This window comes from Aspergillus uvarum (assembly GCF_003184745.1).
Source record: "Aspergillus uvarum CBS 121591 unplaced genomic scaffold BO82scaffold_8, whole genome shotgun sequence".
NCBI classification, from domain to species: Eukaryota; Fungi; Ascomycota; class Eurotiomycetes; order Eurotiales; family Aspergillaceae; genus Aspergillus; species Aspergillus uvarum.
In genome coordinates, this window is record NW_020291305.1 from 167,322 (window position 1) to 193,103 (window position 25,782).

The 25,782-nt window shown below is 54.7% G+C and overlaps 10 protein-coding genes across 10 annotated transcripts; 5 read left to right on the forward strand and 5 right to left on the reverse strand.

Moving 5' to 3' along the window:
* Window positions 1–860: 860 nt before the first annotated feature.
* On the forward strand, window positions 861–3,116 carry BO82DRAFT_429515 (putative isoamyl alcohol oxidase). Its single transcript, XM_025640542.1, has 3 exons — window positions 861–1,457; window positions 1,529–1,729; window positions 1,783–3,116. Exons 1-3 carry the CDS (start codon window positions 1,204–1,206, stop codon window positions 3,023–3,025), a joined length of 1,698 nt encoding a protein of 565 aa, XP_025495199.1. The 5' UTR covers window positions 861–1,203; the 3' UTR covers window positions 3,026–3,116.
* Window positions 3,117–3,866: 750 nt separating this feature from the next.
* Window positions 3,867–5,592, forward strand: BO82DRAFT_351363 (arylsulfotransferase family protein). Its single transcript, XM_025634405.1, has 2 exons — window positions 3,867–4,761; window positions 4,839–5,592. Exons 1-2 carry the CDS (start codon window positions 3,943–3,945, stop codon window positions 5,514–5,516), a joined length of 1,497 nt encoding a protein of 498 aa, XP_025495200.1. The 5' UTR covers window positions 3,867–3,942; the 3' UTR covers window positions 5,517–5,592.
* A 385-nt stretch (window positions 5,593–5,977) lies between these two features.
* On the forward strand, window positions 5,978–6,600 carry BO82DRAFT_425524 (Bys1 family protein; the record flags this gene model as incomplete). Its single annotated transcript, XM_025640331.1, has 1 exon — window positions 5,978–6,600. Exon 1 carries the CDS (start codon window positions 6,061–6,063, stop codon window positions 6,598–6,600), a length of 540 nt encoding a protein of 179 aa, XP_025495201.1. The 5' UTR covers window positions 5,978–6,060.
* A 209-nt stretch (window positions 6,601–6,809) lies between these two features.
* On the reverse strand, window positions 6,810–8,384 carry BO82DRAFT_197735 (uncharacterized protein). The gene is made up of 2 exons (XM_025630571.1): window positions 8,371–8,384; window positions 6,810–8,292 (listed from the first exon to the last, which is right to left on the reverse strand). The coding sequence occupies exon 2, from the start codon at window positions 8,122–8,124 to the stop codon at window positions 7,012–7,014; it is 1,113 nt and encodes a 370-aa protein (XP_025495202.1). The 5' UTR covers window positions 8,125–8,292; window positions 8,371–8,384; the 3' UTR covers window positions 6,810–7,011.
* Window positions 8,385–9,211: 827 nt separating this feature from the next.
* Window positions 9,212–10,426, forward strand: BO82DRAFT_328293 (zinc-dependent alcohol dehydrogenase; the record flags this gene model as incomplete). Its single annotated transcript, XM_025633002.1, has 4 exons — window positions 9,212–9,362; window positions 9,409–9,776; window positions 9,820–9,898; window positions 9,945–10,426. The coding sequence occupies 4 exons, from the start codon at window positions 9,212–9,214 to the stop codon at window positions 10,424–10,426; spliced, it is 1,080 nt and encodes a 359-aa protein (XP_025495203.1).
* Window positions 10,427–10,486: 60 nt separating this feature from the next.
* On the reverse strand, window positions 10,487–12,059 carry BO82DRAFT_275799 (putative C6 transcription factor; the record flags this gene model as incomplete). The annotated part of the gene is made up of 3 exons (XM_025631127.1): window positions 10,487–10,825; window positions 10,875–11,316; window positions 11,365–12,059. 3 exons carry the CDS (start codon window positions 12,057–12,059, stop codon window positions 10,487–10,489), a joined length of 1,476 nt encoding a protein of 491 aa, XP_025495204.1.
* Window positions 12,060–12,148: 89 nt separating this feature from the next.
* On the forward strand, window positions 12,149–13,623 carry BO82DRAFT_429520 (DUF967 domain protein). Its single transcript, XM_025640543.1, has 2 exons — window positions 12,149–12,646; window positions 12,802–13,623. The coding sequence occupies exons 1-2, from the start codon at window positions 12,611–12,613 to the stop codon at window positions 13,387–13,389; spliced, it is 624 nt and encodes a 207-aa protein (XP_025495205.1). The 5' UTR covers window positions 12,149–12,610; the 3' UTR covers window positions 13,390–13,623.
* Window positions 13,624–13,650: 27 nt separating this feature from the next.
* bipA (Hsp70 family ATPase KAR2) lies at window positions 13,651–15,852 on the reverse strand (the record flags this gene model as incomplete). Its single annotated transcript, XM_025631121.1, has 4 exons — window positions 13,651–14,216; window positions 14,270–15,375; window positions 15,432–15,596; window positions 15,668–15,852. The coding sequence occupies 4 exons, from the start codon at window positions 15,850–15,852 to the stop codon at window positions 13,651–13,653; spliced, it is 2,022 nt and encodes a 673-aa protein (XP_025495206.1).
* A 1,122-nt stretch (window positions 15,853–16,974) lies between these two features.
* BO82DRAFT_371906 (putative translation elongation factor EF-1 subunit) lies at window positions 16,975–19,920 on the reverse strand (the record flags this gene model as incomplete). Its single annotated transcript, XM_025637294.1, has 5 exons — window positions 16,975–18,182; window positions 18,239–18,421; window positions 18,472–19,251; window positions 19,518–19,589; window positions 19,692–19,920. 5 exons carry the CDS (start codon window positions 19,918–19,920, stop codon window positions 16,975–16,977), a joined length of 2,472 nt encoding a protein of 823 aa, XP_025495207.1.
* Window positions 19,921–20,360: 440 nt separating this feature from the next.
* Window positions 20,361–24,319, reverse strand: pan2n2 (poly(A)-specific ribonuclease). Its single transcript, XM_025633003.1, has 4 exons — window positions 24,086–24,319; window positions 22,727–24,024; window positions 21,557–22,672; window positions 20,361–21,501 (listed from the first exon to the last, which is right to left on the reverse strand). Exons 1-4 carry the CDS (start codon window positions 24,212–24,214, stop codon window positions 20,559–20,561), a joined length of 3,486 nt encoding a protein of 1,161 aa, XP_025495208.1. The 5' UTR covers window positions 24,215–24,319; the 3' UTR covers window positions 20,361–20,558.
* Between the last annotated feature and the right edge of the window lie 1,463 nt (window positions 24,320–25,782).

A 25,782-nucleotide genomic window follows, 5' to 3' on the forward strand; every position in this document is an offset into this window, starting at 1 on the left:
AGAAAAGAGCAGTGGTGGGTCAAGGTCGAGAATGCGGCAGCAGGTAGGCAGACACATCGGTGACTTCTTTCACTTGGAGGTTTTCCGCTGTCAGTCGGAAGTCCGTGACTATGGGTACGTGGCCCAGAGGGAAGCTATCATTAGTAGAGATATCATGACCATGGGTTTTGAAATCTCTTTACCCCTGAGCGTGTGAACACGAAGAGAAGGTCCTGGCGCTGAGCAGCTGGAAGTTATGGTCTAGCATCGTGAGACAGGTGCCTTGCCCAATGCGGGTGCCGTAACCGATAGCAATATTATTCAATAATTCCAGGGATGCCCGGATGAAATTCAAGCCCGCCTTAGCCGGATGGTGAAAGACAAGCCCTAGTAGTAGCCAGCTGCCAGCAGCCACCAATGACGCCCAGGGAGTTTGGCTTTTGGAATGGTGCAAAGCCTAATATGGCCGCATTCCAATTGTAAGGCTCGGAAGACAGCGGAGGAATGCACAAGTGGATTCTGCAACTGATGGCTCCTTGGCACAGTGCCACAGTGCGAGAGAAAGAGAGAAAGAGAGAGAGAGATTGAGAGAGAAAGAGATAGTCTAGAGATAGGAAGCCGGAAATGGAACTGGAACTGGAATAATAATGCCAGGTGGAGGCAAGCAGACACTGCAGTGGGCAGACCTCGGCCACCACTGGAAATTGTCCCCACCTGGCCGAGTGCGGCACCTTGCCTCTTGCAGTTAGCCTGCATCCATCCAGATTGAGCGACTTCCGATTTGCCGAGCTGCGGTACAGTACACTCAATGGCCTGAGTGAGTCCCGCTATCTAGACTGGTCCACCGTTCCTCGGTTCTACCACCACTTCTCCTGGTTGAAATCGTTGAGACCAAACTCACTAAATTCACTAACTGACTAACCTGACTCCTGCAACATTATTAGTATTATTATTCTTCTTCTTCTTCTTCTCTCTGCCTGGCTGTGCCTGCATCGCACCACGGATCTTCCCCACTATCCTCCGTTCCCCTCGAACTAAACGCTCTTAGGGAACATCTCCGAGATGGCCTGCTTCCAATAGCTCTGCTCGTCGGATGGATCGTGATATGGTCTGTCCGTTTAGTACTCACCAACTGGAAGTATAAAGCACCTCTACTCCCATAATCATCTTCGACTTCACATCCCAGTCGATCTTTTAGCAGCCCTTCTACTTTTCATCCTCACAATGAAGGCTTCCTGGGCTTTGGCAGCAGCCACTGCTGCTCTTACTTCCACGGTCTCCGCCACCGACTCCAGCGATTGCCACTGTCTGCCTGGTGATGACTGCTGGCCCTCCACGTCCAGCTGGGACACCTTGAACAGCACGGTGAACGGTCGCTTGATTGCGACGGTTCCCATTGGTACTCCTTGCCATGCTCCCAACTACGATGCTGCTGCGTGCAAGGAGCTGCAAAGCAATTGGTACTACCCGCAGACCCAGTAAGTTTACCCCCAAAGGATATGCACACCTCTTGTCGCATCAACAAAGCTAATTCCGCGCCGCTTCACAGCATGGACACTTCCTCGTCCGTGATGCAATCCTACTTCGCCAACCAGAGTTGCGATCCTTTCACCTCCGTGGATAGACCTTGCGTGCTTGGCAACTACGTGGATTATGCCGTCAATGTCTCGTCTAGCGATGAGGTCGTTGCGGCTATCAACTTTGCCAAGTCCAACAACATCCGTATCGTCATCCGGAACACTGGCCATGAGTGAGTTTCTCTGACGTCGACACATAATGATCCACGGCTAACAGCAGCGTTAGCTATCTTGGTCGTTCCACCGGTGCTGGTGCTCTGGCCATCTGGACCCACCACCTGAACAATATTGAATATGTTGACTGGTCCGATTCCACCTACACTGGCCCTGCCTACAAGCTCGGTAGCGGTGTCATGGGATTCCAGGTCCTCGATGCTGTCCACGCCAACGGCCACGTTGTGGTTGGTGGTGAGTGTCCCACCGTTGGTCTTGCCGGAGGTTACCTCCAGGGTGGTGGCCACTCTGCTCTAAGCACCTCATTCGGTTTGGGAGCCGATCAGTCGTTGTCCTTCGAAGTCGTCACCGCTGCTGGCGATGTTGTGACGGCCTCTCGCACCAACAACACCGACCTATACTGGGCCCTCAGCGGTGGTGGTGCCGGTAACTACGGTGTTGTTCTGTCCGTTACCGTCAAGGCCTACCCGGATGCCACCGTTTCCGGTGCTGGCGTTCAGTTCACCGCGGCCAACGTCACGACTGACGTCTTCTTCGAGGCCGTCGCCCGCTTCCACGAGCTGTTGCCTGCCATGATTGATGCCGGTACCACCGTCATCTACGAGATGACCAACAGCATCTTCCTGATCAACCCTTTGACCGGTTTCAACAAGACCACCGACGAGGTGAAGACCATCATTGCTCCTTTCCTCTCTGCCCTGACCGACCTGGGCATCACCTATGCTGTCTCCTACACCGAGTACGATTCGTACTATGAGCACTACGAGAAGTACATGGGCCCTCTTCCCTACGGCAACCTGGATGTCGGTACTTACAACTATGGTGGCCGCCTGATCCCCCGTTCCGTTCTGGACTCTAACGTGACCCCCTTGGTCTCTGCTCTCCGCAACATTACCAGCGAGGGTATCATCGCTGTCGGTGTTGGTCTGAACGTGACCAGCTCCAACGACGTCGCCAACGCTATCTTCCCCGAGTGGCGCAAGGCCGCCGTGACCATGCAGATTGGCGCTGCCTGGAACGAGACTGCCCCTTGGTCTCAGATGGTCGAGGAGCAGTACCAGATGACCCACCAGGTTGTGCCGCAGCTTGAGGCCGCCACTCCTGGTGCCGGTGCGTACCAGAACGAGGCGGACTTCAACCAGCTGAACTGGCAGGAGACCTTCTTCGGCTCCAACTACGACAACCTGACCCAGATCAAGAACAAATGGGATCCCGACCACGTGTTTTACGTTCTCAAGGGTGTGGGCAGTGATTACTGGACCGTGTCGGAGTCGGGCCGTATGTGCAAGGCTTAATTTTTCTGTATATGTGTCTGATATAAGTTACTCTGTATTCTTGGATGTATATCATGATAGACGTGAACTATAGATTTAATTAATTATAGACTGATTGTATTTGTCGAGACATTTTTATCATGGGCGGGGTTCAGTCGATGAAATGGTTTGGTTTTCAGTGTATAGGGCATGCGGATGAAAATCTACTCTTCAATATGAAGACGTGTTTGTCCATGCCAGGGTCTGGCTTTCGATATCACCGCAATGATCCAAGGTTAGCAAATATGTCAGGGTACATGCGGTACGCAAGGATCTCCTGCTGCTGCTGAAGTGGTGATCATGATATCACGCAGTGGGCGGCTAGACAAAGATACCGGACACGAGCTGTCAATTCCACTACTGAAATGTAAGCCACTTGTCAATATAATCCCACATCATGCAGAGATAATGGAGCTTGCCTTTCCAGCAACGTACGTCAAGGGTCCAAGCCATCCACCAACGACCCTTCTACACGATGCGCCTCCAATAACCGAACTGGAAGGCAGGAGATTAAGTGGACAATCCATTGCGCGTCCGGTGGCCCTCGACCACCAATCAAGGGGTCTAGCCCGCTCTCCGCCTACCGCAACAGGCAAGATCCATCACCGCCCGGGGGATGATCAGACAAATCGAGTCCACTCACTATACTCTAATGCTGTCTCTTCGTCCCTTCTCTGTGCCGTCCCTGTTTTAATATCTCTTTCCCCCCTCCCTCCCTCCCCGCTTTCTGCGATGTGTTATATTCTTCTTGACCGTCGCTGTCTTCTTTACAGTTGACTTCTGCCATTCTTTCGACTAGTCTTTACCTCCGCCCTTTCGGGGATACGCTCTTTTACCCCCCCCCCCCTCTTTCATTTACAGCACACACACATATCGCCGATGACCGATAATCGACCAGCATGATCCGCACACTCTCCCTCGCGTGCAGCGCGCTGCACCTCCTCATCCTCCTCCTGGCCACATCAACCGCGGCCGACAACTTCCCGTACGTGGGATTCCGGACGGCGGCGTTCCTACCCCCGCAACTCAAAGTGACCAAGACCGGCGCGACGGACCCGGGGTACATCTTCGTCGGGCCGCGGGGCAACCAGGGGCTGGGCACGGCGGCGCTGATCTACGACGAAGAGGGCGAACTGGTGTACGAGGGCCCGCCGGAGGTGACGGCCAACTTCCGGACGCAGCGGCTGTACAACGAGGAGGTGCTGACGTTCTGGGCGGGGGACATGACGGACCTGGGGTTCGGGTACGGGACGGTGCACATCCTCGACAACACGTACCGCGAGATCTACACGGTGACGCTGGGGGGCGACTTCGTGTCGCCGTTCACGGAGCCCCGCGACTCGTACATCGACCTGCACGAGAGCCACATCACGGACCGCAACACGCTGCTGGTGACCGCGTACAACGTCACGCAGCACGACCTGACGGCCGTCGGCGGCGCGCCGGACGACTATATGCTGGACGGCATGTTCTTCGAGATCGACATCGCCACGAACGAGATCGTGTACGCGTGGAGCGCGCTGGACCATCTCGCGGAGATTCCGCTGGAGGGCTCGAAGCAGGGGCTCAGCGCGGAGTATGGCACCAAGGAGAAGCCGTGGGATGCGTATCATATCAATTCGGTGGAGCTGATGGAGGAGGGCTATATCATCTCGTTGCGGCATTACTGGTCCGGCTTCTATGTTCATAATAATGGCACGGTGATGTGGCGGCTAAGTGTAAGTTCATCCTGACCTTCGCGCAATTCGTCTGCTGTGTGCGCTGTATACGTTGTGTGAGGGCTAACTCCGTCCAGGGGGAGAAGAACACCGGCGACTTCGAGATCGACGACCAGGCGGTCTTCTCGTGGCAGCATGACATCCGCGTCTACAACCAGACGGCCGAGGGCATGGTGCTGAGCCTGTTCAACAACGCCAACACGCCGACGGAGACGGTGGCGGCGACGACGGGGCTGAGTTTCTACGTCGACCTGGTGCAGCACAAGGTGTCGACGCTGCGCGCGCTGTCCGACGCGGGGGACGTGATCCACAGCGTCAGCCAGGGCAGCTTCCAGCTGCTCAGTCCGGAGTCGTCGCATGTGGTGCTGGGGTACGGGTCGATCGCGCGGGTCAAGGAGTACGACGCGCAGGGGCGGGCGGTGATGACGGCGCAGTTTGGCGAGGACAACGCGGTGGCCTCGTACCGCGGGTTCAAGTGCCAGTGGAAGGCGACGCCGTTCTGGCCGCCGGCGGTGGTGTCGATCCGCACGTCGGACGACCAGGCGACGGTGTCGATGAGCTGGAACGGGGCCACAGAGTATGACAACTGGGCGATTTATGGGGTGGTGGACGGGGAGGCGAGCTTCGTGAAGAGCGTGCCGCGGGCGGGGTTCGAGACGACGGTGCATTTGAGCGGGCTGACGAGTCGGTATATGCAGGTGGTTGCGCGGCAGGGGAATATCCCGCTGGGCACGTCGGCCGTGATAGATGTGTAGGTGGTGTATATAGAATAGCTGGAGCTAGACTCGCTGTATTGCACATCAGGACTGTTTACCTTCTTATTGAATAGACACATTAGAACTGTTTACCTTCACATCGTGTTTCCTCACTTGTCGCTTACTCCTAATGCTGGAATATCCACTGTAGCTTCTGTACAACTCATGATAAAGTAGTAGCACAGTCGCACCACACACTTACAACTGACGTCAACCATGTCGTAAACATACAGGAGTGGATTGTACAGAGGATCCGACCTGTCAAACGTCCACTCTCAACAGCATACACTTCCAACTTGGTTAGAACGAGCTGTATGTACTGTGTGTACTGTATGTACAGCAGGTCAAGCAACACCGTTGATGTGATCACCCCCATCAGCCCAGCCCACTATATAAACACCACCTCGAATATCGGCACCAGCACCAGCCAGTTCACCGCAACCCTAATCCCCCAACCAACATCACAAACACCTCACCCACGAATCTCTATCCTATTCGACCCACCTCAAAGCCTCAATCCAACAACAACCCTAACCCCCCAAAAATGCACCTTCCAACCAGATCCTTCCTCCCCCTCCTAACCCTAACAACCGCAACCGCCTCCCCCACCCCCCTCAGGAACCAGAATCAACCCAAACCCGCCAACGCCACAATAACCAACCAATGCCCCTTCCCCATCTACCTGACAGCAGTCTCCTCCTCCTCCTCCTCCTCCACCACCCCCCCGGAAATCCTTCTCGCATCAAACGCAAGCTACACCCAACCCTACCACCACGACCCGCACACCGGCGGAATCAGCCTGAAGCTCACCACCATCCCGAACGGGCTGTACACGGGCGCGGCGCAGACGATCTTCGCGTACAGCTACCTCGAGCGGACGGGGCAGGTGTGGTTTGATCTGTCGGATGTGTTTGGGGATCCGTTCAAGGGATTCAGGGTAAGGCTGGGGCCGTTGGGGGGCACTGGGAGCACTGGGGGAAATGGGACGGACTCGATTGTTTGGGAGGATGGGGTGCCGCCGAGGGGCAGTCAGGTTAGGGTTGTGGGGTGTGAGGTGGGGTTGGGGTTGGGGGTTTGTGTTTGATTTCTCGAGCTGGGGGGTGTCTTAAGCCGGAATTGGGATTGGGGGTGTTTGTTGATTTGCTTTACAGAGGTTTGGGGGTTTGTATTCTGCTTGTTTGTCGTGCATGAGGGGTTATGGATGGGTTGGGTTGGAAAGGGAGATTGATAGTCTTTGTTTGCTGGAATGGAATATGATTCTGTCTCGATATTGATTTTGATAACGTTGAGCTAGTGACGTATAATACATAAGTGAGTGTGATGGAGAAAGGAGCGTGGATTTATAATTCAATACTTAATAAGAGAACGAGTTACGATTCAGTCTCAATCCTGTGGAGCTTACTTACGATGGATGGAATATGGTGATGGAGGACGAATAGGCGGATCTACGATCGACATCCGAACACCGAGAGCCAGAGCAGAGCGACGGGACGACCTAAAACCCCGCATGTTCCGCCATCTCAATCATCCGATCCAATGCCTCCAACATGCGATCCCGGTCCTCCGACTCCACGCAGCCCAGCGACCGCCGGCACGTCACGACCGACACATACCGCAGCACGGGACAGACCTCCTTCATATGCGCCAGCACCTCCGACCACCGCGCATCGCTGCCGTGGCCGTACGTCACGCAGATCTGCACGCGCTCCAGCGTCGGGCCGTATTGTCCCAGAAACCCCATCAGGTCCGCGAGGTTGATGTACGTGCCCACGACCTCCACCCGCTTGAGCGGCGCGGGGCCCCGCACAACCGACTCATCCTCACCGGCCCAGATCGCGCCGCGCACCGGAATCACGTAGTCACGGAGGAACAGCCGCGGCGAGACGACGTGCTTGAAATCCTCGAGCTGCGCCGCGTTCTGCAGGATCATCGGCAGCAGCGCCCGCAGGTAGTCGATGGCCGCGTTGTCCTCGGGCTCGTAGACGTGCAGCTGGCGCAGCTCGGGCCAGATGCTCGCGATGTTCGGCGGTAGGTACGGCCGGGGCCAGGCGAGGAGCTCGGGCGCGCGGCGGCGCTCGGGCGCCTGCCGCTGGAACAGCACCAGGCGGCGCAGGTGAATCTGGCCGGCGGCCAGCATGCGGCACAATGCGTGCAGGCTCAGCATGTCATCCATGCGGTCCGCCTGGTCCGGCGCGCCGTAGTAGAGCACCACCTCCCGGCACTGCGCCAGCTGGTGCGCCAGGGTCTGGCCCAGCTTGCGCAGCGCCGCGTCCGTCCAGAAGCTGTCGCACGGGGCGTTGGGCGGATACATGGCCAGCCGCTGGGGCAATTTCTGGTAGAACTCGTGGTTGGCAATCTCGTCCACCTTGTCGTAGCCATGGGCATCGAGGGTCATTGAAAGAGTGCTCAAGCCACATTGCGCGAAGGGCTGCAGTGCTCTGGCGCTGACCCCCCGGGATACTGTGCGGAGGCTGGTCAGGGCTTCAATCGGGAGGTGCTCGGTCATCTGCCAGAACAGTTCTACGGGCATATTGTCCAGATTTTGGGGAGGTGCTGGCTCGCTAGACTCCGGATTGGGGGGATTTGCTGGTCTACTGGACGCCATCATTCTGGGAGTTCTACAACACGTATGCGTAAAGGCGTCAGAAGGGTGTCGGAAGAGGTGTCAAGAACAGAGGTGGGGGGCGGAGGTGGCAATGGAAGTGTGAGCTGGCGAAGCAGACTGCTTCTGTAGCATTTATAGTCTCCATGATTGGCTGCAAACAGGAACTGATGTCTATATCGTCGTTAATTCTTGATAAACACCAGTCAAGAGGAAGGACAATAGCATTGTTAGATGTAACAAAGAGCCAACCTTTTTGTCAACTTGCTGTCCCAGCTCAAATTTCTTCGAAGTAGACCTTATGCTTTGTTCAGCTCTGAGAAAGCCCACTATATTCTTCGTGTCTGCATTGTCGAATGATAGGGCTGAAGCAACAATCACGCTGGTACGGATTTGTGATTGAGCTGATATGTGTGCTCCATAGTCGCAAGGCAAGCCTGGCAGCTTGATGGCTTGTGTTGGAGACCGTCGTAGCTATACAGGCAGTCATTATTGAATCTGGCAATGCAAGATGAGGGTGGAGGAACCGTTCAGGTCAAAAGCAAGCCATTAATTAAAGTGGCTATTCAGCATGGAAGTTGGGAGTCTCGAACCTCTGCGTCGGGTACGGAGCCATACAAGACTCCAAGAGTCGTCCTGGACAGCATGCAGAAGCTTGTCATGCTTTGCAAGAAATCCGGGGAAATACCTCGGAGAATCGCTGCATGATGCATGCATGTAGCCACCGTGAGGGGTAGTCAATAGATTGGTCGATGGCGAAGTATGATGTGCATGGAGTGAGGGGAGAGAGGAGAAGAGCAGAAGGCGGGGAGCAAGCAAGCAACCACCCCGTGACTTGACCTCTTCTCCATCCACCACATCACATCCTGCATGAATGCGAGGCTCGGGCCCCTCGGAGAATTACATACGATCTGCACTCCTCAATCTATGCAAGGACAAGCCAATCGGAGAAATAGCATCATAGGTCCCAACTCCCAAGATCGAACCAGATTGAAGCTCAAATTGGACGACCGCCGGGTCTACTTAAACCTTCCATCAGAACACGTTCTTACCTTGAGCTCATAATAAACAATTCTTTCCGTTGGAAAAAGCAATGACTGTGGAATCCATCCCTCGAACCCAGACCGTAGCTCTGGTCAACGCACTCGGAGCCAGTATCGAGTTCCGCGAGGACTACCCCGTTCCTACCCCGGGCCACAATGAGGTTCTAGCCAAAGTGCTATACACAGGGGTCTGCCAGAGTGGTGAGTACACTGCTTCCTATGGTGACCTTCCACTAATCAAATGTAGACTTGCACACGAAGAACGGCACGGCTGCCTCGTCTGAGGGCACGCCCATCACAAACATCAAGATACCCCATGTGGGCGGCCATGAAGGCGTGGGACGGATTGTGACGCTCGGCCCAGGATGTGGATCAGACCTCAAGGTCGGGGGGCTGGTCGGGATCCGATTCTCGAGTCGGATCTGCAGACGATGCGAGTTTTGTCTAGCTGGAACCGAGCAGTACTGCATCAAAAGCACCAACCATCTCCACCATGAGGATGGAAGCTTCCAAGAGTACATCGCGTTGGATGCTGACTACTTGACAATCCTGCCGGATGACATTGATCCCAAAGTCATTGGCCCCGTTCTGTGTGCTGGGGTGACGGCTTACAAGGTACTTCACATCATTCGCCATGAGTATATCGCTGACAGTGTAGGCTGTTCTCAACGCGAACATTCGGGCGGGCAATTGGTTAGTGGTGGTGGGCGCAGGTGGAGGCCTCGGGCATTTGGCAGGTGAGTCGTATAGAGAGCAAAACGCCATAGGATGCTAATTGGTCAGTGCAATATGCGAAAGCACAAGGAGCACTTGTCATTGGCGTTGATACCGGTGACAAGCGGGACTTTGTCCTCAAGCTGGGCGCTGTCGAATTCATTGACTTTACCACAACGGACCCGGTGCAGCGCATTCACGAGATCACTGGTCTTGGTGCACATGCTGCTGTGGTGACCGCTGGCAGCGCTAAAGCGTTCGCTCATGCGTGCGAGATGCTACGAGTCGGAGGGGCCCTGAGCTGTGTGGGAATCCCCCCAGGACGTCCAACCTTGCAAACGCCAATCGCCACCATTGTGATCAAAGGGCTTCGGATCACCGGCAATCTGGTTGGATCACTGAAAGAATGTATGGAGGCAGTGGATCTAGTTCGCCGTGGGGTGGTGAAGCCCGAGATTAAGGTCAGGCCGTTCAAGGATCTGCCTCAAGTCTATGAGGAGATGGAGAAGGGCGATATTGCGGGGAGAATTGTGCTCCAGATATCAGAGTGATTAATAATCCTGCTGAAGGTGTAATCTATCCTGTGCAGTTTAGGTAGACAGACACTTCAATCAGATGGCCGATTCAATGCGTCGTGGAGTGGTTAAGGGATCTTCCACATTAGCTTCCTCGGACTCTTCCGTCTGACACCTCAAAATCTGCCCTGTAAGCCTGTTATTAACATAGTCAAGGCCGAGCAAACGCGCAGGAGCCTTGATCAAAGCTTCGGCAGTCTTAGCCCGGAGCAACGCCTCCAGCATGGGGTCTTGCTCCAAAAACGGCAGCAATTTCTGGTACAGAGCATGGAGAAAGTCCTGCGGCCTCCATTGCAAGGTCGGATGCACGGCGCTCGACCCAGTCAGCAGGATAATATCTGCTAGTGAGTTGGTCACCTCGAAGCATTTCAACAACTGCCCGCTCTCAGCGTGATTCTCAATCCCTGAAACAGACAGCGCTTACCTGATCACGACCCAATGGGAGCAGGTCCGACTCGGCAAACCCCTGCAGAGAGCATAGGAGAGAACGGCCCACAACGGCAGGAAAGCGGAAGGTCATGAGCTCGATGCAGGAAGTCGACGAGAGCAGCCGCTGCGCCAGTGCTTTTTGCCAGATCATCGTGCGCATCCATTCTTTTGTGATGCAGTAGTCCGCCAGACGCGTTGACGGCCCGCCCTCTTGCCCTGGAGACAGTACTGCCAATGCGGCCTCGGCCTCTGCAAGACATTCTGCACTCCCCAAAGTGCTTGCGCTTCCACGCCCGCTGCAGGTCACATCGAAGGTTGCAAACAGCCGACCCAGCTCCAGTAAGCCCTTCACTTCTGCGTTACCCTCGGAATCGAGATGAAGTATCACGACGGGACGTGTATAGGACGGTTGTAGCCCTAGATGCATAGCATAGCCCCTGCAAGCGTCAATAGCCGCCATTTCACACCGGATAGCCGCACTTTACCTCTCCGAGATCCAGAGAAGGAGAAACACCGCCTCCTTGTTGGCAACCACGTCAGCATCGCGTGCCATGCATCCCGCATCCAGCCCCAAAAGCCTAGCCCCCGCGATGGCCTCCTGTATGAAGGTCATCGCCGTGTGGCGTCGGTTGATCTTGGCGTGGTACACATGCAGGAAGAACGAAACGAGGATACCTCGCACGTCGGGGCGCTCGCGACAGGAGCTCGCGTCCCGCAGCCTCATGCACTCGGCCGCCAAGATCGTGCGGTCGACGGTGATGTGTCTCATGCGCAGTGGTGACAGTTGCAACTGCGCCATGGTTGCGGCAGAGAGGGCCAGAGCTAAGCAGAGGGTGTCGACTGGCGGCGTCGACTCGAGCTTCTCGAGGAGAGCGGCGGCATCGATGACCGGCCAGACGCTGTACGAGGATTGCCGGTAGAGCTGAACGACATATGCCAACGCTGCCAGGGGGACTGTAGTGCGGTGCGTTGGAAAGAAATCGTCGGGAGCTGTAATGGGTGCATGTGTTTTGGGATCAGACCATCGTCGCACCTTGGGACCTCTGCGCCGGACGGGTTTGAGGTAGGTGCAATTGACCTGGTTGGGATTCTGGCGACAGGCATCGCAGGGGCGGGCGCCGCTGCATTTGACTTTCCGGGCGATGCATTCATCACAGGCTTTTTTGACGAGGTGGCGCATCGTGCTGGTGGGAACTGAGAAGTAGACAGACGAAGCGTGAGGAGAGAGGCGAGAGGCGAGAGACGAGAAGGGAGAGGGAGGAAAGAGGGGAAGAAGCGGAGCAATGCAGATGATACTCTGTAACTTAAGTTATAAGTTACTGTCACTGCATGCACCTTTCAGCTCCGTAAGTTACTACACATGACTACATGTACACACTTCTATCCCCCTTTCCTTCACAACATCTGTACATAAACTAGATACTAAATGATTCATTGGCAACAAACTGAACTCATCCTTCCAATCCCGACCCGCGGAACCGCAACTCCGACGTCATCGGCCCTGACCCACTTTTTCCACTTTGTCCACTTTTTCGTCTTGGACCTTCCTTCATCCCACGCTCTTACCAATGCCATTCCCCGCGGGCGAACCCCGACGCGGAGAGAAGACTAGGGTATAAAACCCCTCATCCCCGGCTGATCACATAACTGGGACTTTGCTTTTACTCTTCAGACTAACCCCCTATACCAAACACCAACACCATTAAACCACCAAACCACCAAACCACCAAAATGGAAGACCGACCCCTCACCCAAGTCAGCACCGACGTACGTTACGCTCTCCCCTAAAAACCACCCCTCCACCACTCCACCCTCTGCCCCTCAACCACCTTCCCCCCATGATCCCCTAACCCCCCCAAACCACCACCTCCAAACCCTTCACCATCCATACAAACAAATACTAACCACAAAGAAAAAAAAAGCCAATAACCCTAACCGCCCACGAAACCTCCCCCGCCCTCCTCTTCCCAACATTCACCGCAACAACCGCCTTCAACCTGGGCCTAGCCCTGCGCACCCGAATCCTCTCCCTCCCCGTCTCATCCCGCAAACCCGCGCTCATCAGCATCACGCTCACCACGGCGCCCCTCCCTTCCACCGACGCACAACCCGTGCCCCCACACGTCGTCTTCCAATGCGCCACGGAACCCGGCACGATCCCCGATAACGAGGTGTGGGTCCGCCGGAAGCGGAATACCGTGTTGCGGTGGGGGGTGAGTAGTTGGTTGATGCGCAACAAGCTGTTGGCCACACTGAGTGATGCAGACAAGGGGCAGGTGGAGGCGGCGTTCGTCAAGAAGTATGCCCTCCGGTCGAGTAATGCCGGGGCGGTGGCGGATGATTATGCCATCCATGGCGGGGGGTTCCCCGTGCGGGTGCGCGGGGTCGATGGCGTGGTCGGCGTGATTGTGGTCAGTGGGTTGAAGCAGGAGGATGATCATCAGGTGATCGTGGATGTCGTGAGGGAGTATATCTCTCAGGGAGGGGGGGAGGTGCCTGCTTCTTCGTAAGGGTAGATCTGGAGGTGGGATTGAACAAATACTCCCGCCGTACTCAGTATCAAAGTTGATCAGTTAAGCCAAACTTGGTCTTGCTGCAGTACTTCCGTCCGAGAGTGTAAGCCTCTTCATTCATTCTGTATAGAGCATCGGGAGAGCATCCTTCTAGGATAGGTATCATATTTAAACTATCAACCCAAAATTCTGGTTGGTTGGTCTTGAACAATCAAGCAATGCAAACTCCGGAAAAAATCCCTCTAAGAATAACTTATTTTACAATTCGTCATGGCCATACGCCTCGTCGTCCTCATCCGCCGGGGCAGAGCCATAAAGCTTGCTGGTGATGGGGTACGCCACGTTGGACAGCTGCTCCTTCTGCTCCTCGAAGTCCTCCGTGGTAGCAGTGGCCGCGTTGTCCTCCAGCCAGTCCGTCACCTCCTTGACGGCGTCCAGAATGGTCTGCTTGTCGTCCTCGTCGATCTGGCCACCCAGTCCGTTCTCGTCGTTGGCCTGGTTCTTCAGGCTGAAGGCATAGTTCTCCAGTCCATTGCGGGCCTCGATCTTAGCCTTGATGGCCTTGTCCTCATCCGCGAACTGCTCCGCCTCGGCCACCATGCGCTCGATCTCCTCCTGGGACAGACGGCCCTTGTCGTTGGTGATGGTGATGGACTCGGCCTTGCCAGTGCCCTTGTCGCTGGCGCTGACCTTCAGGATTCCGTTGGCATCAAGGTCGAAGGAGACCTCAATCTGGGGAACACCACGAGGAGCCGGGGGGATGCTGGTAAGCTCGAACTTGCCGAGCAGGTTGTTGTCTTTGGTCAGGGAACGCTCACCCTCGTCTGGAACCCAGTTAGTATCTGATGGACCAAAACATCGACACGATTCAACTTACAAACTTGGATAAGAACGGTGGGCTGGTTATCAGCGGCGGTGGAAAAGATCTGGGACTTGCGGGTGGGGATGACGGTGTTTCTGGGGATCAACTTGGTCATGACACCGCCAGTGGTCTCAATACCGAGGGTCAAGGGGTTGACGTCCATCAGAACGACACCACCGGTACCCTCCTCACCAGACAGAACACCACCCTGGACGGCAGCACCGAAAGCGACAGCCTCGTCGGGGTTGATACCCTTGCTGGCCTTCTTGCCACCGAAGAACTCCTCGAGGAGAGCCTGGACCTTGGGGATACGGGTGGAACCACCGACAAGGACAATGTCGTCAACCTCGGACTTCTTGACCTTGGCGTCCTTGAGAACCTGCTCAACAGGTTTCAGGGTCTTCTTGAACAGATCAATGTTCAGCTCCTCGAACTTGGCACGGGTCAGGGTCTCAGAGAAGTCCTCGCCGTTGTGGAAGGCCTCAATCTCAATACGAGTAGACATCTGGGAAGACAGAGTACGCTTGGCCTTCTCGACCTCACGCTTGAGCTTACCCATGGCCTTGAGGTCCTTGCGGACATCGACGTCGTTCTTCTTGTTGTACTGCTTGACGAAGTAGTCCATGACACGGTGGTCGAAATCCTCACCACCAAGGTGGGTGTCACCAGCGGTAGCCAAGACCTCAAAGACACCGTCGTCGATCGACAGAAGGGAGACATCGAAAGTACCACCACCAAGATCGTAGACGATGACCTGGCGCTCACCATCAGTCTTGTCCAAACCGTAGGCGATAGCGGCGGCGGTGGGCTCGTTGACAACACGGAGGACGTTGAGACCGGCAATGACACCGGCATCCTTGGTAGCCTGTCTCTGGGCGTCGTTGAAGTAGGCGGGGACGGTGACGACGGCGTGGGTGACCTTCTTGCCGAGGTAGCCCTCAGCGATCTCCTTCATCTTGCCCAGAACCATGGCGGAAACCTCCTCGGGAGTCAGGATCTTGGGGGTCTGGTTGACCTCGACCTTGACAACGGGCTTGCCATCCTTGTTGACCACCTTGTAGGGGAAGTTCTTGGCGTCCTTCTGAACATCAGTGTCGTCAAACTTGCGACCAATCAGACGCCTAGACAGCATGTTAGCACCACAAAATCCACTCAGGCCAAAAAAGTCGCAACTCACTTGATGTCGAAGATGGTGCGGCGGGGGTTGGCGGCGTATTGGTTCTTGGCGGCGTCACCGACGAGACGTTCCTCATCAGTGAAGGCAACATAGGAGGGAGTGATACGGTTTCCTTGGTCGTTGGCGAGAATCTCAACCTTGCCGTTCTGCATCACACCAACACAACTGCAGGCCATCAAGTTAGTCGAGGTCGCGTCTCACACACCAGACCTTTTCTGCCTGTAGAATCAACTCACGAGTAGGTGGTTCCCAGATCGATACCAATGACCGTGCCGTAGTTGTCTTGTACCGACGAGTCATCCTGAGCGTGTGCGGTTCCGAGGAAAGCCAACGGCGCAATGAAAACAAGAAGCAGGTAGAAAACGGTGGTCCAAGCCGTGAAGGGCTTGGCCGCACCCTGACGAGCGGAGACGCGCGCCATGGTATGTGTAGATGTATGTGTGTAGTTGCAGTCCTCACCACAGGGACACGTAGCGATGTTTTTCGAGATCACGAAATGTGAGACTCCCTTATCCTCTCGTCAACAGTGTGTACCTGTCACGCGAAGAGAAAAGAGAAGAAAGAGGGTGAAGGGGAGGAAGGAAGGGAGGGGGGGGGAGGGAGGTTGGGTGAAAAGAAAGGCGACGAGGAAAGGAAGAAAGAAAGAATGTCTGGAGGGAGCTTCAGCCAGCTTTGTATGTTCCTTCCTTCTTGTATGGGATGGGCGGCGGCGGCAAAGAAAGCGCAGCGGCCATGCTGGCCTTTTCGCGGGTATTGCATTTTAAGGTTACTCCTCGCGCGGTGATTGGTGGAGAGCGCGTTCAGGGCACGGGCTGACTCAGCCATGCAGGAACACCGCCCGGGATTCTGCCGGCCCAATTTTCCAGGCGGTTCGTCGAACTTGCTAGAATCGCGTTCCGATTTGTTCGCTTGCTCCGCCTTTCCGAGGTTCGTCCTTGCAGAGACTCGAACTTATCCCGATCTGGCCAGTTGGTCACTGTGCCCAGTGTACACAGTACGTGAACGACCTGGCCACCTGCACCGTATCCTCCGGTCCCAATTCTGCTCCTTCCGCGCATTCTTGCGCCGTTCCATTGCGATCAACCTACAGGATTTAGACAACTGTCCCTTATTCCTGTCTGCGGGGTCGGGTGGCTGTCCACTATTCCTACTCCGTCCTCTTCTACATCTTTGTCCTCTTCATCATCAACACTTTGACTCATAAACAAGCCACCCGGGTCTCGAGTTTGAGGAAAGTGGATACCTCTCCACTCAGGAGGCTTCCCTTGCTTTCGGCCACTCTGTCCAAGATCCGTGTCGTTTAAGGCCAGTTTCAGTTGGTTTTGTCAGGATGACACAGGGTTTGACAGGGCTAATCTAGAAGGAACTACTGCGGACACGGCAGTCGTGATTCAGGCCAGACTGGCAAGATGGACATCACACTGCACATAGCTATCTAGTACCCAGTAGGAGTTATTGTCAACCTCTGAGACTTCACAAGAAAGTAAAAGAAAGAACGAACTGTCTATGTAGTAAATGCCACGTAATCACCGTCTGCTTCTATCTACTCCAACAAGCCAGCGGCCACGGTCTCGCCTCCGGCTCGAAGAACAATCCGCGTAGGCGCTTCGAGAGGCACCGCTTGGTCCATTTCCACCACAATCCGCGCCACTGTGCCTGGCGCCACGATCTTGGGCTTCTTCTTGAGGATGTTGCCGGATTGTTTATCCAGAGTTGCCACGAGCCGACTGATCCGTCCCGGTACATGCAGACGACCCCGGTGGATGTCCACCATGCTAGGCAGCAGGTGGTCGAAGGCCAGCACCTTGCACGTAAAGGAAGTGACATTGGCGATCGGCGCGGACGCCCGGCAGATCACGTCACCCGATCGAAGGTGGATGGGATCAATGTTGGCCAGGTTCAGGACAACGTTCTGACCCGCCACGGCCCAGTCACTGGGTTCTCCATCGACTTCCAAGCTCCGGATGGTGGCAGTCTCCCCGCTGGGCATGGTCAAGATCTGATCGCCCACTTGTAAGCTACCCGCATCGATGCGGCCAGATATCGACAATGGATTCTGCACGCTGCCACGGAACACATCGCCAATCGTCATTCGAAGGGGTTTGTCAACCGCATGGGAATAAGGCTCTGTGGCCTCAAGCTCATCAACTAAGGTGCGCCCTTGGTACCACGACACGTTCGGGTCATCGCTGCGTCGAGTGACGTTATCGCCGCTGATACCAGAGCAAGGCACAAAGTTGATGTTCTTGGGCTGGAAGCCGGCAGTCGTCAGGAAAGACGAGACCTGCTGCTCAATCTCGTCGAATCGCTCCTTGTCCCACTGTACAGAGTCCATCTTGTTCACAGCCACGATGATCCTCTGCACGCCCATACTCCGCACCAATAAAGCATGCTCCTTGGTCTGTCCCTTCAACCCGGACTCGAAATTGCCGATACTGGAGTCGATCACAAGGACGGCAAAGTCAGCCTGACTGGCACCGGCGATCATGTTGGGCACAAAGTCACGATGCCCGGGAGCATCAACAATCGTGAACACGGTCTTCTCCGTCTCGAACTTGTTGGTGGCGATGTCGATAGTCACACCCCTGGCTCTCTCTTCCGCACCTTGGTCTAGGACCCAGGCGAGAGCAAACGATCCTTTCCCAATCTTCTCTGCCTCCCGCTTGTATTTATCGAGCGTACGCTGATCGATCGCCTTCAAATCAGCAAGCAAGCGGCCCATCAACGTACTCTTTCCCGCATCAACATGGCCTACCCTGCTATTAGCAGGCGATACCATCGGAAACGCAGGGGGGGTGACCACTCACCGATAACCGCGAAATTCATGGCTCTCTTCCGTTCCGCTTTGCTATACTCTGACAAAACATCTAGATTCTTGCTCTTGACATTCACCTTCTCCTCAACGCTGAGGTCATTCAGCCCACCCGTCAGGTCAGCCTGCGCTTTCTTGGTACCTGCCGATTTGGAAGCAGGCTGTTTCGATTTGAAGCCTGCACGTCCATTAGGGGGAGATCCTATACTTTGCGCCGAATAGCCAAACCTTTAGCAGAGCTTTGTGCGTTGATGACAACATCGTCGGGGCTTGGGCCTGCAAAGTCAAAAGGTTCAGCGAGATCCTGTCCGTAGATTCTGATCAGGTCAAGAGTGTTTGCGGATAAGTGGCTGGGCTCGGTCATCTTCGGCCGGGTCGACACCCCAACAATGGCGCTGGCAAATGTGGACGGCGGTGCGCGGATGTTCACGGCAGCCTGCTCTGTCCCCTTGCCAATCACAGGTGTCGTCGACTCTGGGCTCGTAGATGTAGCCTCCGTTTCCTCCTCCTTAGGACTTTCTTGTGGCTTCAGCTCCGGGGAAGGCTTCTTGCTCGACAAGGAGCTACCTTGACGAGATCCTTTGCCGAAGGAACGCAGGGATTGCAGCCCCTCTGATGCCGGCTTCTGCGACTTGCCACTGGCCGCCAGCCTCTCGCGTAATGACAACGGAGCACCTTTGGGCTCAATGGGGGCCGTCGAAGGGGCTTGCTCAGCATCAGGTGTATCCGCAGCCGCAGGTGGGGTAGCAGCAGCAGTAGCCGCAGCCTTATCGCCCTCTTTCTTCCTGCGAGCAGCAGCCAACGCAGCCAGCTTCGACACTTTCCCTCCGCCCGCGCCCTCAGGCGCACCGCCCAGAAGGCCCAGTCGAGGGTAAAGCGGCTCCACAAGGATCTCACCCTTGCGGTGTGCTGGGACATTTAGCCAGGGAGCGTCGCGGAAGAAGTCTGCCGCCGAAAAGTGTGCCGCCGGGGAGGGAGACATGATAGGAGGAGCGAGATATACTGGCACTGGCAGAGAAAAAGCCTGTTAGAATCAAAACCGTCCCAGAGCTTTGTGGCGAGGAAGACAAGAAAGACGTCAGTTTGGACCAGTCGCACATACGCACACACACGAAAAAAAGGACAATTCATGTACTCACATTCCAAAAGGTCAAGATGATAACCAAGAAGCCCAGAAGAGCACCAGTGCTATGTGGTCCCGAGCCCAACCACCGACGAGAAAGAAATACAAAAAAAAAAAAAAAGGGACGGAAAACGTTGCAGGAAAGGTTTACCTGATGTCCCTTTCGTCTTTGGAGCGACAGGAGGAGCGGCCTGCTTCTTCTGAAGTTCCTTGATCTTCTTGCCTGGAGGGAAGTAATGCGGTGGTTAGTTGGGTCTCGTCTCTGCAACAGGATGCCAACCCCGAGGGAGCGGGAGTCATCCATTCCAACAGCGAGAGCACGCACCTCTAAGGTAATTCACCGACTTCTCCACATCATCATAGTAGTGGTACAGAGCATCCTGGACCTCGCTGCGGGTGGCGGTGACCGAGGGCTCCCCCGCACGCAGCTGGTTCAGCACCTCGGTGGTGCACTGCTCTCGAAACTCCTGCTCTTCGGGGTCGGGGGAGTAGTAGCCGTCGTCATAGTCATCCTCATCATCGTAGCTGACAGCCTTGACGCGATGGCGCGACATGGTGAGGTTGTGAGGTGTGGCGGTCGAGAGGGGCGGGGCAGGTTTGCGGAAGGAGGGGTTTTCGTTCGGATGGCGCACGGGTGCGACGAAATGAGATCTAAACTTTGGTCAGATGTTCTAGGGAGTCTGTGGTCTGTGGTCTGTGTGAAGCTCTACTTGCGTATCAGCAGACTGGTTGGTGAGACTGGGGCGGGGAGAGTGAAGGGAGCGTGTAAATGGAGAGAGAGAGATTGGCCGGGGTCAGTTTGTGGAAGCCGAGAGCTGAGCTGAGTTGAGCTGAGTTGAGTTGATCTGAGATCCTCCCGCAAACGCAACCACGTCATTCCCCACCCACCACCAGTCCTTCCAGTCACCGAGGGGATATTCGTCAATAAGCTTACAGTACAATAGAAGACAATTTACCCATGTCACTATAACAGACTCTAAGCAAAATATGGAATCTAAGTGTAATTTCTATTTCTGATTGAAGTGCGAAGCATGGCAAGCCAATTGTCCAGCGATACCCAACTGCGACAGTCAACTGAATCCCCTCAATCGAGGTCGCTTTCTAACAAGCGATTCATGGTATAAGTGTAATCAAAAGCAACATGTCCATATTGGAAGACCGTATCGCTTCCATCCAAAGCCGACGACGGGCCTTACTTCAACGGGCTGGCTCCAAAAATGTCGCTTGCGGCAGGGCTAGCAAAGCTGCCGTTACTCGGAGTCAAAGCGATCGAGCGTCGAAACGCTTGCCGGGGGGTGGCAGGGGCGCTACCGGCGGGAACCCCAGCCCCAACCCCAACGTCGGGGGTGCTAGGAGTATTGCGGCCGCTGCCATTCTGCATCGTCACCGCGGTTCCCGGACGAGAAAGAACGGTCGTGGTGCCGTTCCTGGGGGGCGGGCGGAATCCAAGCTTGGACCCTTCGCGGAAGATCTCCTCCAGAATCTGAGATACGACCCCAGCGTCTTCATACTCCTTGAATTTCTTCCAGAGGCGCAGCGCCATCCGCGCGTCCTCAATCGAGTCGTGTCCTTGGTTGTTGTTGTCGGTGGGCTCTTCTTGGATGAATTCCTTGAACACAGCCCAGGCGAGGTATCGGAGACTCAGACGCCGGTTCTTCCCGGGGTGGAAGAACAGATACTGCGTGTCCACCGTCTGGTTCTTGGGGACCTGAATGTTCACCTTCCGGAAATCGGAGGCCAGGCCGTGCCCGACAAACACACAGCCTAGATTCAGAAGCAGCCAGAGCTTCTTATATGCCACTTTCAGCGGGACAAGATTGTGTGGGCTAGTTCTGGGATCGAGGTCTCCGGGTTTGATACCAGAATACTGCGTAACGTAGTCCACAATGGGTTCTTTGATGTTGATATAATCGTCGATGAAGGGAACACCCTCGCGAAGCCCTGAGCCTCGGAGAACAGACACCCGAGCCAGGCCACTCTTGTTCGGCCGTACCACCTCTTGCGAGCCGTCTGCCTTGACATCGATTTCCGCTTTCTCGAGGTCGACGAACTCCGTATCCAGCGCAACAGGGGTGCCCGGAGTGGGCTTTTCCTCCTCGGTAAGTGTCACGCGCGAATCCACGGCTTGGCCAGCACTAGAGAAGGGAGTTAGTGAATGAGGAGCCACCAGAAACTCGAAAGAATACTTACTTCATAGACCAATCACGGAACAAAAGGGTGGTATCGAGCGACTTCTTCCAAGAGTCGTCCATGGAATGACGTCCATCCTTGACCTGGTAAGCCAAGACACATGGTATTTTCCAGGGCTGGTTGAACCGGAGGGCTTCATCTCTATCAACCTCAGTCACCAGGAAGTCATTGAACAAGTGCCACTTATTCGTAGGGTCTGCCTCCGGGGAGGAGATGGAGACATTGATGAACGAGACAAGATGAGCTTTCTGATGCTCGGGGATGTCGATCTCGCAAACCAATCCCACCAGTTCATACACCACAAGCCCAGCCATCTTTGACTGAAGTCGCAACTTGAGCTCATCGCCCTCGAAGCACAGAGCCTTGCCATTGTCGACCGCAATTCCAATTTCTTCCGGCAGCCAACCGGGAATAGCCCACAGGCGGCGACAGATGGGGTTACTCAGTGCTGCGTTGAGCATTAGGACCGGAGGCATTCGGTGTATGCTTTTCCGAATCTTCACTTGTTGGTACCGCCGACACAAGTTGCACCATCCTCTATTCTGTGTCTCCCGCTCTATGCTGGCCCGCAAGATGTTGGAGAAGCGGAAGGCAGGGTTTCGGCGAATTTGTTTTAGGTCAATGGCGGGATACACCAGCTCGTTGACCAGGGAATTCCCGGGCCGGACGATGTCGTTCTGACAGCACATGCATCGTATAGTTTCAGAGGCAACGGTGTTGAGTCGCTGATCGAGTTCTTCCGAGCTGGGTAAGATCATTCGGTGATCATGAGAGATTTGTGTTAAGAAGAACCTGTTGACCGCTTGGATGGCCGTAGAAAGAGACTTGGTCGTCAAGTTCTCCTCGAATAGGCCCAGACTGGACGCTTCACGAGAGCTACTGAAGGTCTTCAGGAGATTTGTCGCCTGGCAATTTTGACCGTTGGCTTTCTCGAGCATATCAAACAGATAGCCCATCTCACACAGTAGACAGCTCTCGAATATGCAAGAGCTGGCAGCGTGATGGAGCGCAACATTTCGGATCATCGGAATAAACTTGAAGAGTTGCAGGAGAGCGTTGGTAAAGGAATTCGCAATGTGTGTCTCGAGACCGGAGAAGGTCGTCTGGTTATAGAACCTGAGCTAGGTTAGCCATGCAGAAGAGTGTACAGCGAGATGATATATAACATACCGGAAGTCAAAATCATCCACACCAAACCGACTGTACTTGATTTCGACGTTGCTGTATTTAAGGAGCGGGTCGTCTTCCGCTTCACCGTTGAGCTTCGCACCAGCCAAGGCCTCCGTTGTGTCGCTGAGGGAACCATCGGACTTGACCTTGCTCTGCTCCCTGGCCTTCTCACTCAAGAATTTGGGAGCGATGAGAGCCGTGTCCGCAGTAGATAAAGCGCGAGTGTTCTCCACCTGGTACCGCCGCGTTTTCTTCGGGTTCGCCGCATAATGACCGATCTCGGCGGGGCGTAGGTAGGCGAGCAAAGCCTGGTCGACAGGGGCCGGGGGACTACCGACCTCGAAAACGAGATGGCTCGGCCACGCAGAGAATAACCGATCGTGGTAATACGGCATCCCGATCATATTCAGGGGCGTTTCCGGAGCCCAGTCCACAGGTGGCGGCCGCGGCGTGACATCGGCAAACTCGATTTCCTTGCTCATCTCGTTGAAATGCACCTTCGCTGGGGAGCCCCACAGATGGATCTGACACTCCGCATCATTGATGGCGAGCGCTTCTCCCGAAGGCGAAAGGTCAATACCCAGCATGAAAGAAACGTTCGCCTGGCGCAGGTTGATCGCATTGGGATTCATCAGGTCCACGACCTGAAGCTGGCCCGTCTGGGAGGCGACAAAGCTCGTCGTGTGCAGCTTCGGGTGCATGCGCACGTAGGCGGCACCCGCGTGGAAGGGGATCGGAGGTAACGGGGAGAGTGTTTTCAAGTCGTAGACATTGGCCAGGGGGTCCACGATCGGAGCGCCCAGGTGTCGGACCGAGAAGCCGCAAGTAACGAGCAGATCGTTCCGCGCATCCATGTCGTTGACGGCAGTGCCGTGGGCTTTCCACGACTTCACAACGCTGAAGTCATTCAGGCTCAACGCGTTGACGGACCCGGTGTCGGTTGCCGCGCAGAGATACCGGCTCTTCTTCATCATGGTGTAGTTGTACTCCGTCGGCAACTTGTCGACAATGATACCCTTATCGATATCGATGGTGAACATCACTTTCTGGCATCCGGCCACAATGATCCGGTTCGTTTGTGCGGTGAAACTCATGCAGCGAAGGTCGGTCATCTCTTCGTGGGCGATGTGCCACTGTGTCAGACCACGTCGGGTGATCATGTGTGCACTCTTCGAGGATATCGATAATACGCCTCTCTCGTGGAAGAGGATCTGTCGCACCGCGCCTTCGGACACGGGGTGTGCCCGAACAGAGGTATACCTCTGCATTTCGGGACCGTAGAAGGAGGTAATTCGGCCCTAAGCAGCCAACCACTAAATCAGTATCGCCAGCGGCATGTCATCGATTGATTAAACGTACATATTCATTTCCGGCCCACAGAAGTTCCATCACATCGTCGAAGGCTATTGTGGTCGCGACCGTCGGCAACCCATGAGGACTCGGAGGGGGCACGGGTATGCGCGACAATTCATCCCAATCAGCTTCCATGGCTGGACATGGCACCCGGGCAGATACCCGGGCCTAAGGATTTCGGGGTGGTTTGGGCTGGGTTGGGATGTTCAGCAGTAGGTGTGAGGGATGTCCATCTGGGAACAGGCGACAAGGTGCATCGTTCGGCGAAGCGCGAGTGCGGGGATAGAGCTTTGGTGGTGGTGGTGGTGGTGGTGAAGGTTGGGGATTTTGAATGTCGTGGCACAAGGCGCAGGGGAAGAATGTCGCGTCGAGTAGGTCGAGCAGCTCGCAGGCTCTCTTTAATCAACGGCGACTGAAGAGACGAAGTGCCTCTGGGGTCGAGAGGATTTGACGAGGTCTTGAGAACGGCAATGGAGGGTGAGAGACCAACACATCGTCACGTGAGCGAGGCAGGCGGGACGGACGAGGAATAAAGGTATTGCCAGTAGCAGCACCGACAGTCCACCATCATCCATATCTCATCAGTGAGTCATTCTGGATAGTGATTCAATTTTGACTATGCTCTCGGGATCTATTCAGCGTATATTGCATAGCGATGAGTCGTCGTCAGGAGGTCATGATGGTGCCTCAGCCGTCAGATATAAATACTAAAGCAATCCACCGCAAGCCGCAGAAGAAAATAGTATAAGCTGTTTTACTACGTGTTCTATTTACTCAGGGCAATTCTGGTTCTATCTGTACACCCCACTCATTAAGGGGAAGATCAGGTATATAGGCACACTGGCTTAATATAATATATATAAGCGTCATGTTCATATAACATACAGCTGAAGAAAGGTACTCGTCGCTGCGGCTGCCCCTCCACCTTACAGATAACTCCATCTCACATAACATACAAGACACATGTATTTACTACTCATGCGTAACTTGATTAATATCAGAAATTAGACTTTTATGTTGGAGATATAGACATTTTATAACAAGTTTTATTAGCAGTTCTTCTTTTACTTCATATACAATGAAACAGTTAGCGAGCGGCCCAAAAGCAGCATTGACACTTAATGCTGCTGCCCTCTGAGGGCTGGTTTATTGCTCAACTGTACCTTATTTTTCTGCTTAGTATGCTACTCTACCAGTAATCCCTCATCTCTCTTCTTCCATCGAAGAAATAACAAATGTGACAGATTTATTCGGTTGTGATCCAGCTTGCCAGCTCCTCACCATCCAGTAGTATCCAGTCCCCAGGCCGGACTGGCAACCCCCATGGATACGAATGTCCGCCAGTCAATGGAATATGATGGCTCATTTATGTCTATCGTCGAGTATCCTGCACGTTATATATAGAATACATGTGACTGCATTGAGTTTGAATCGATCTTTTGCGGCTTATCTCATCACTTCTCGAAGGAAATCTTTTTAGACTTCTTGGAATCAGAGAATCCCAATAGTGATATCTTGAGCTTTCAAAACCCCTCAGAATCCCTTTGAATATTTATAAGAAGTGTTCTTACGATGAAATCTTATATTTTTGTATATAATACTGGTTGTTTTTGGCATAAGGATCCCAACAAAGCCATCGTCACGACCACCAAAGTAGGCAAAGAAGCCTAAGCTTCGCCTCGGTAACTATAAAATCTGACTTC

What these genes read in the sequence shown, in the direction of transcription:
- BO82DRAFT_429515 (XM_025640542.1), top strand. Translation starts at nt 1,204, where the DNA reads ATGAAGGCTTCCTGGGCTTTGGCAGCAGCCACTGCTGCTCTTACTTCC. An exon ending in TGGTACTACCCGCAGACCCA is followed by an intron (nt 1,458 to 1,528) that starts GTAAGTTTACCC and finishes GCCGCTTCACAG; the next exon opens with CATGGACACTTCCTCGTCCG. An exon ending in ATCCGGAACACTGGCCATGA is followed by an intron (nt 1,730 to 1,782) that starts GTGAGTTTCTCT and finishes CAGCAGCGTTAG; the next exon opens with CTATCTTGGTCGTTCCACCG.
- BO82DRAFT_351363 (XM_025634405.1), top strand. Translation starts at nt 3,943, where the DNA reads ATGATCCGCACACTCTCCCTCGCGTGCAGCGCGCTGCACCTCCTCATC. An exon ending in CGGTGATGTGGCGGCTAAGT is followed by an intron (nt 4,762 to 4,838) that starts GTAAGTTCATCC and finishes AACTCCGTCCAG; the next exon opens with GGGGAGAAGAACACCGGCGA.
- BO82DRAFT_197735 (XM_025630571.1), bottom strand. Translation starts at nt 8,124, where the DNA reads ATGATGGCGTCCAGTAGACCAGCAAATCCCCCCAATCCGGAGTCTAGC.
- pan2n2 (XM_025633003.1), bottom strand. Translation starts at nt 24,214, where the DNA reads ATGGAAGCTGATTGGGATGAATTGTCGCGCATACCCGTGCCCCCTCCG. An exon ending in TGTGGGCCGGAAATGAATAT is followed by an intron (nt 24,025 to 24,085) that starts GTACGTTTAATC and finishes TTGGCTGCTTAG; the next exon opens with GGCCGAATTACCTCCTTCTA. An exon ending in GTGGATGATTTTGACTTCCG is followed by an intron (nt 22,673 to 22,726) that starts GTATGTTATATA and finishes AACCTAGCTCAG; the next exon opens with GTTCTATAACCAGACGACCT.
- BO82DRAFT_429520 (XM_025640543.1), top strand. Translation starts at nt 12,611, where the DNA reads ATGGAAGACCGACCCCTCACCCAAGTCAGCACCGAC. An exon ending in TCACCCAAGTCAGCACCGAC is followed by an intron (nt 12,647 to 12,801) that starts GTACGTTACGCT and finishes AGAAAAAAAAAG; the next exon opens with CCAATAACCCTAACCGCCCA.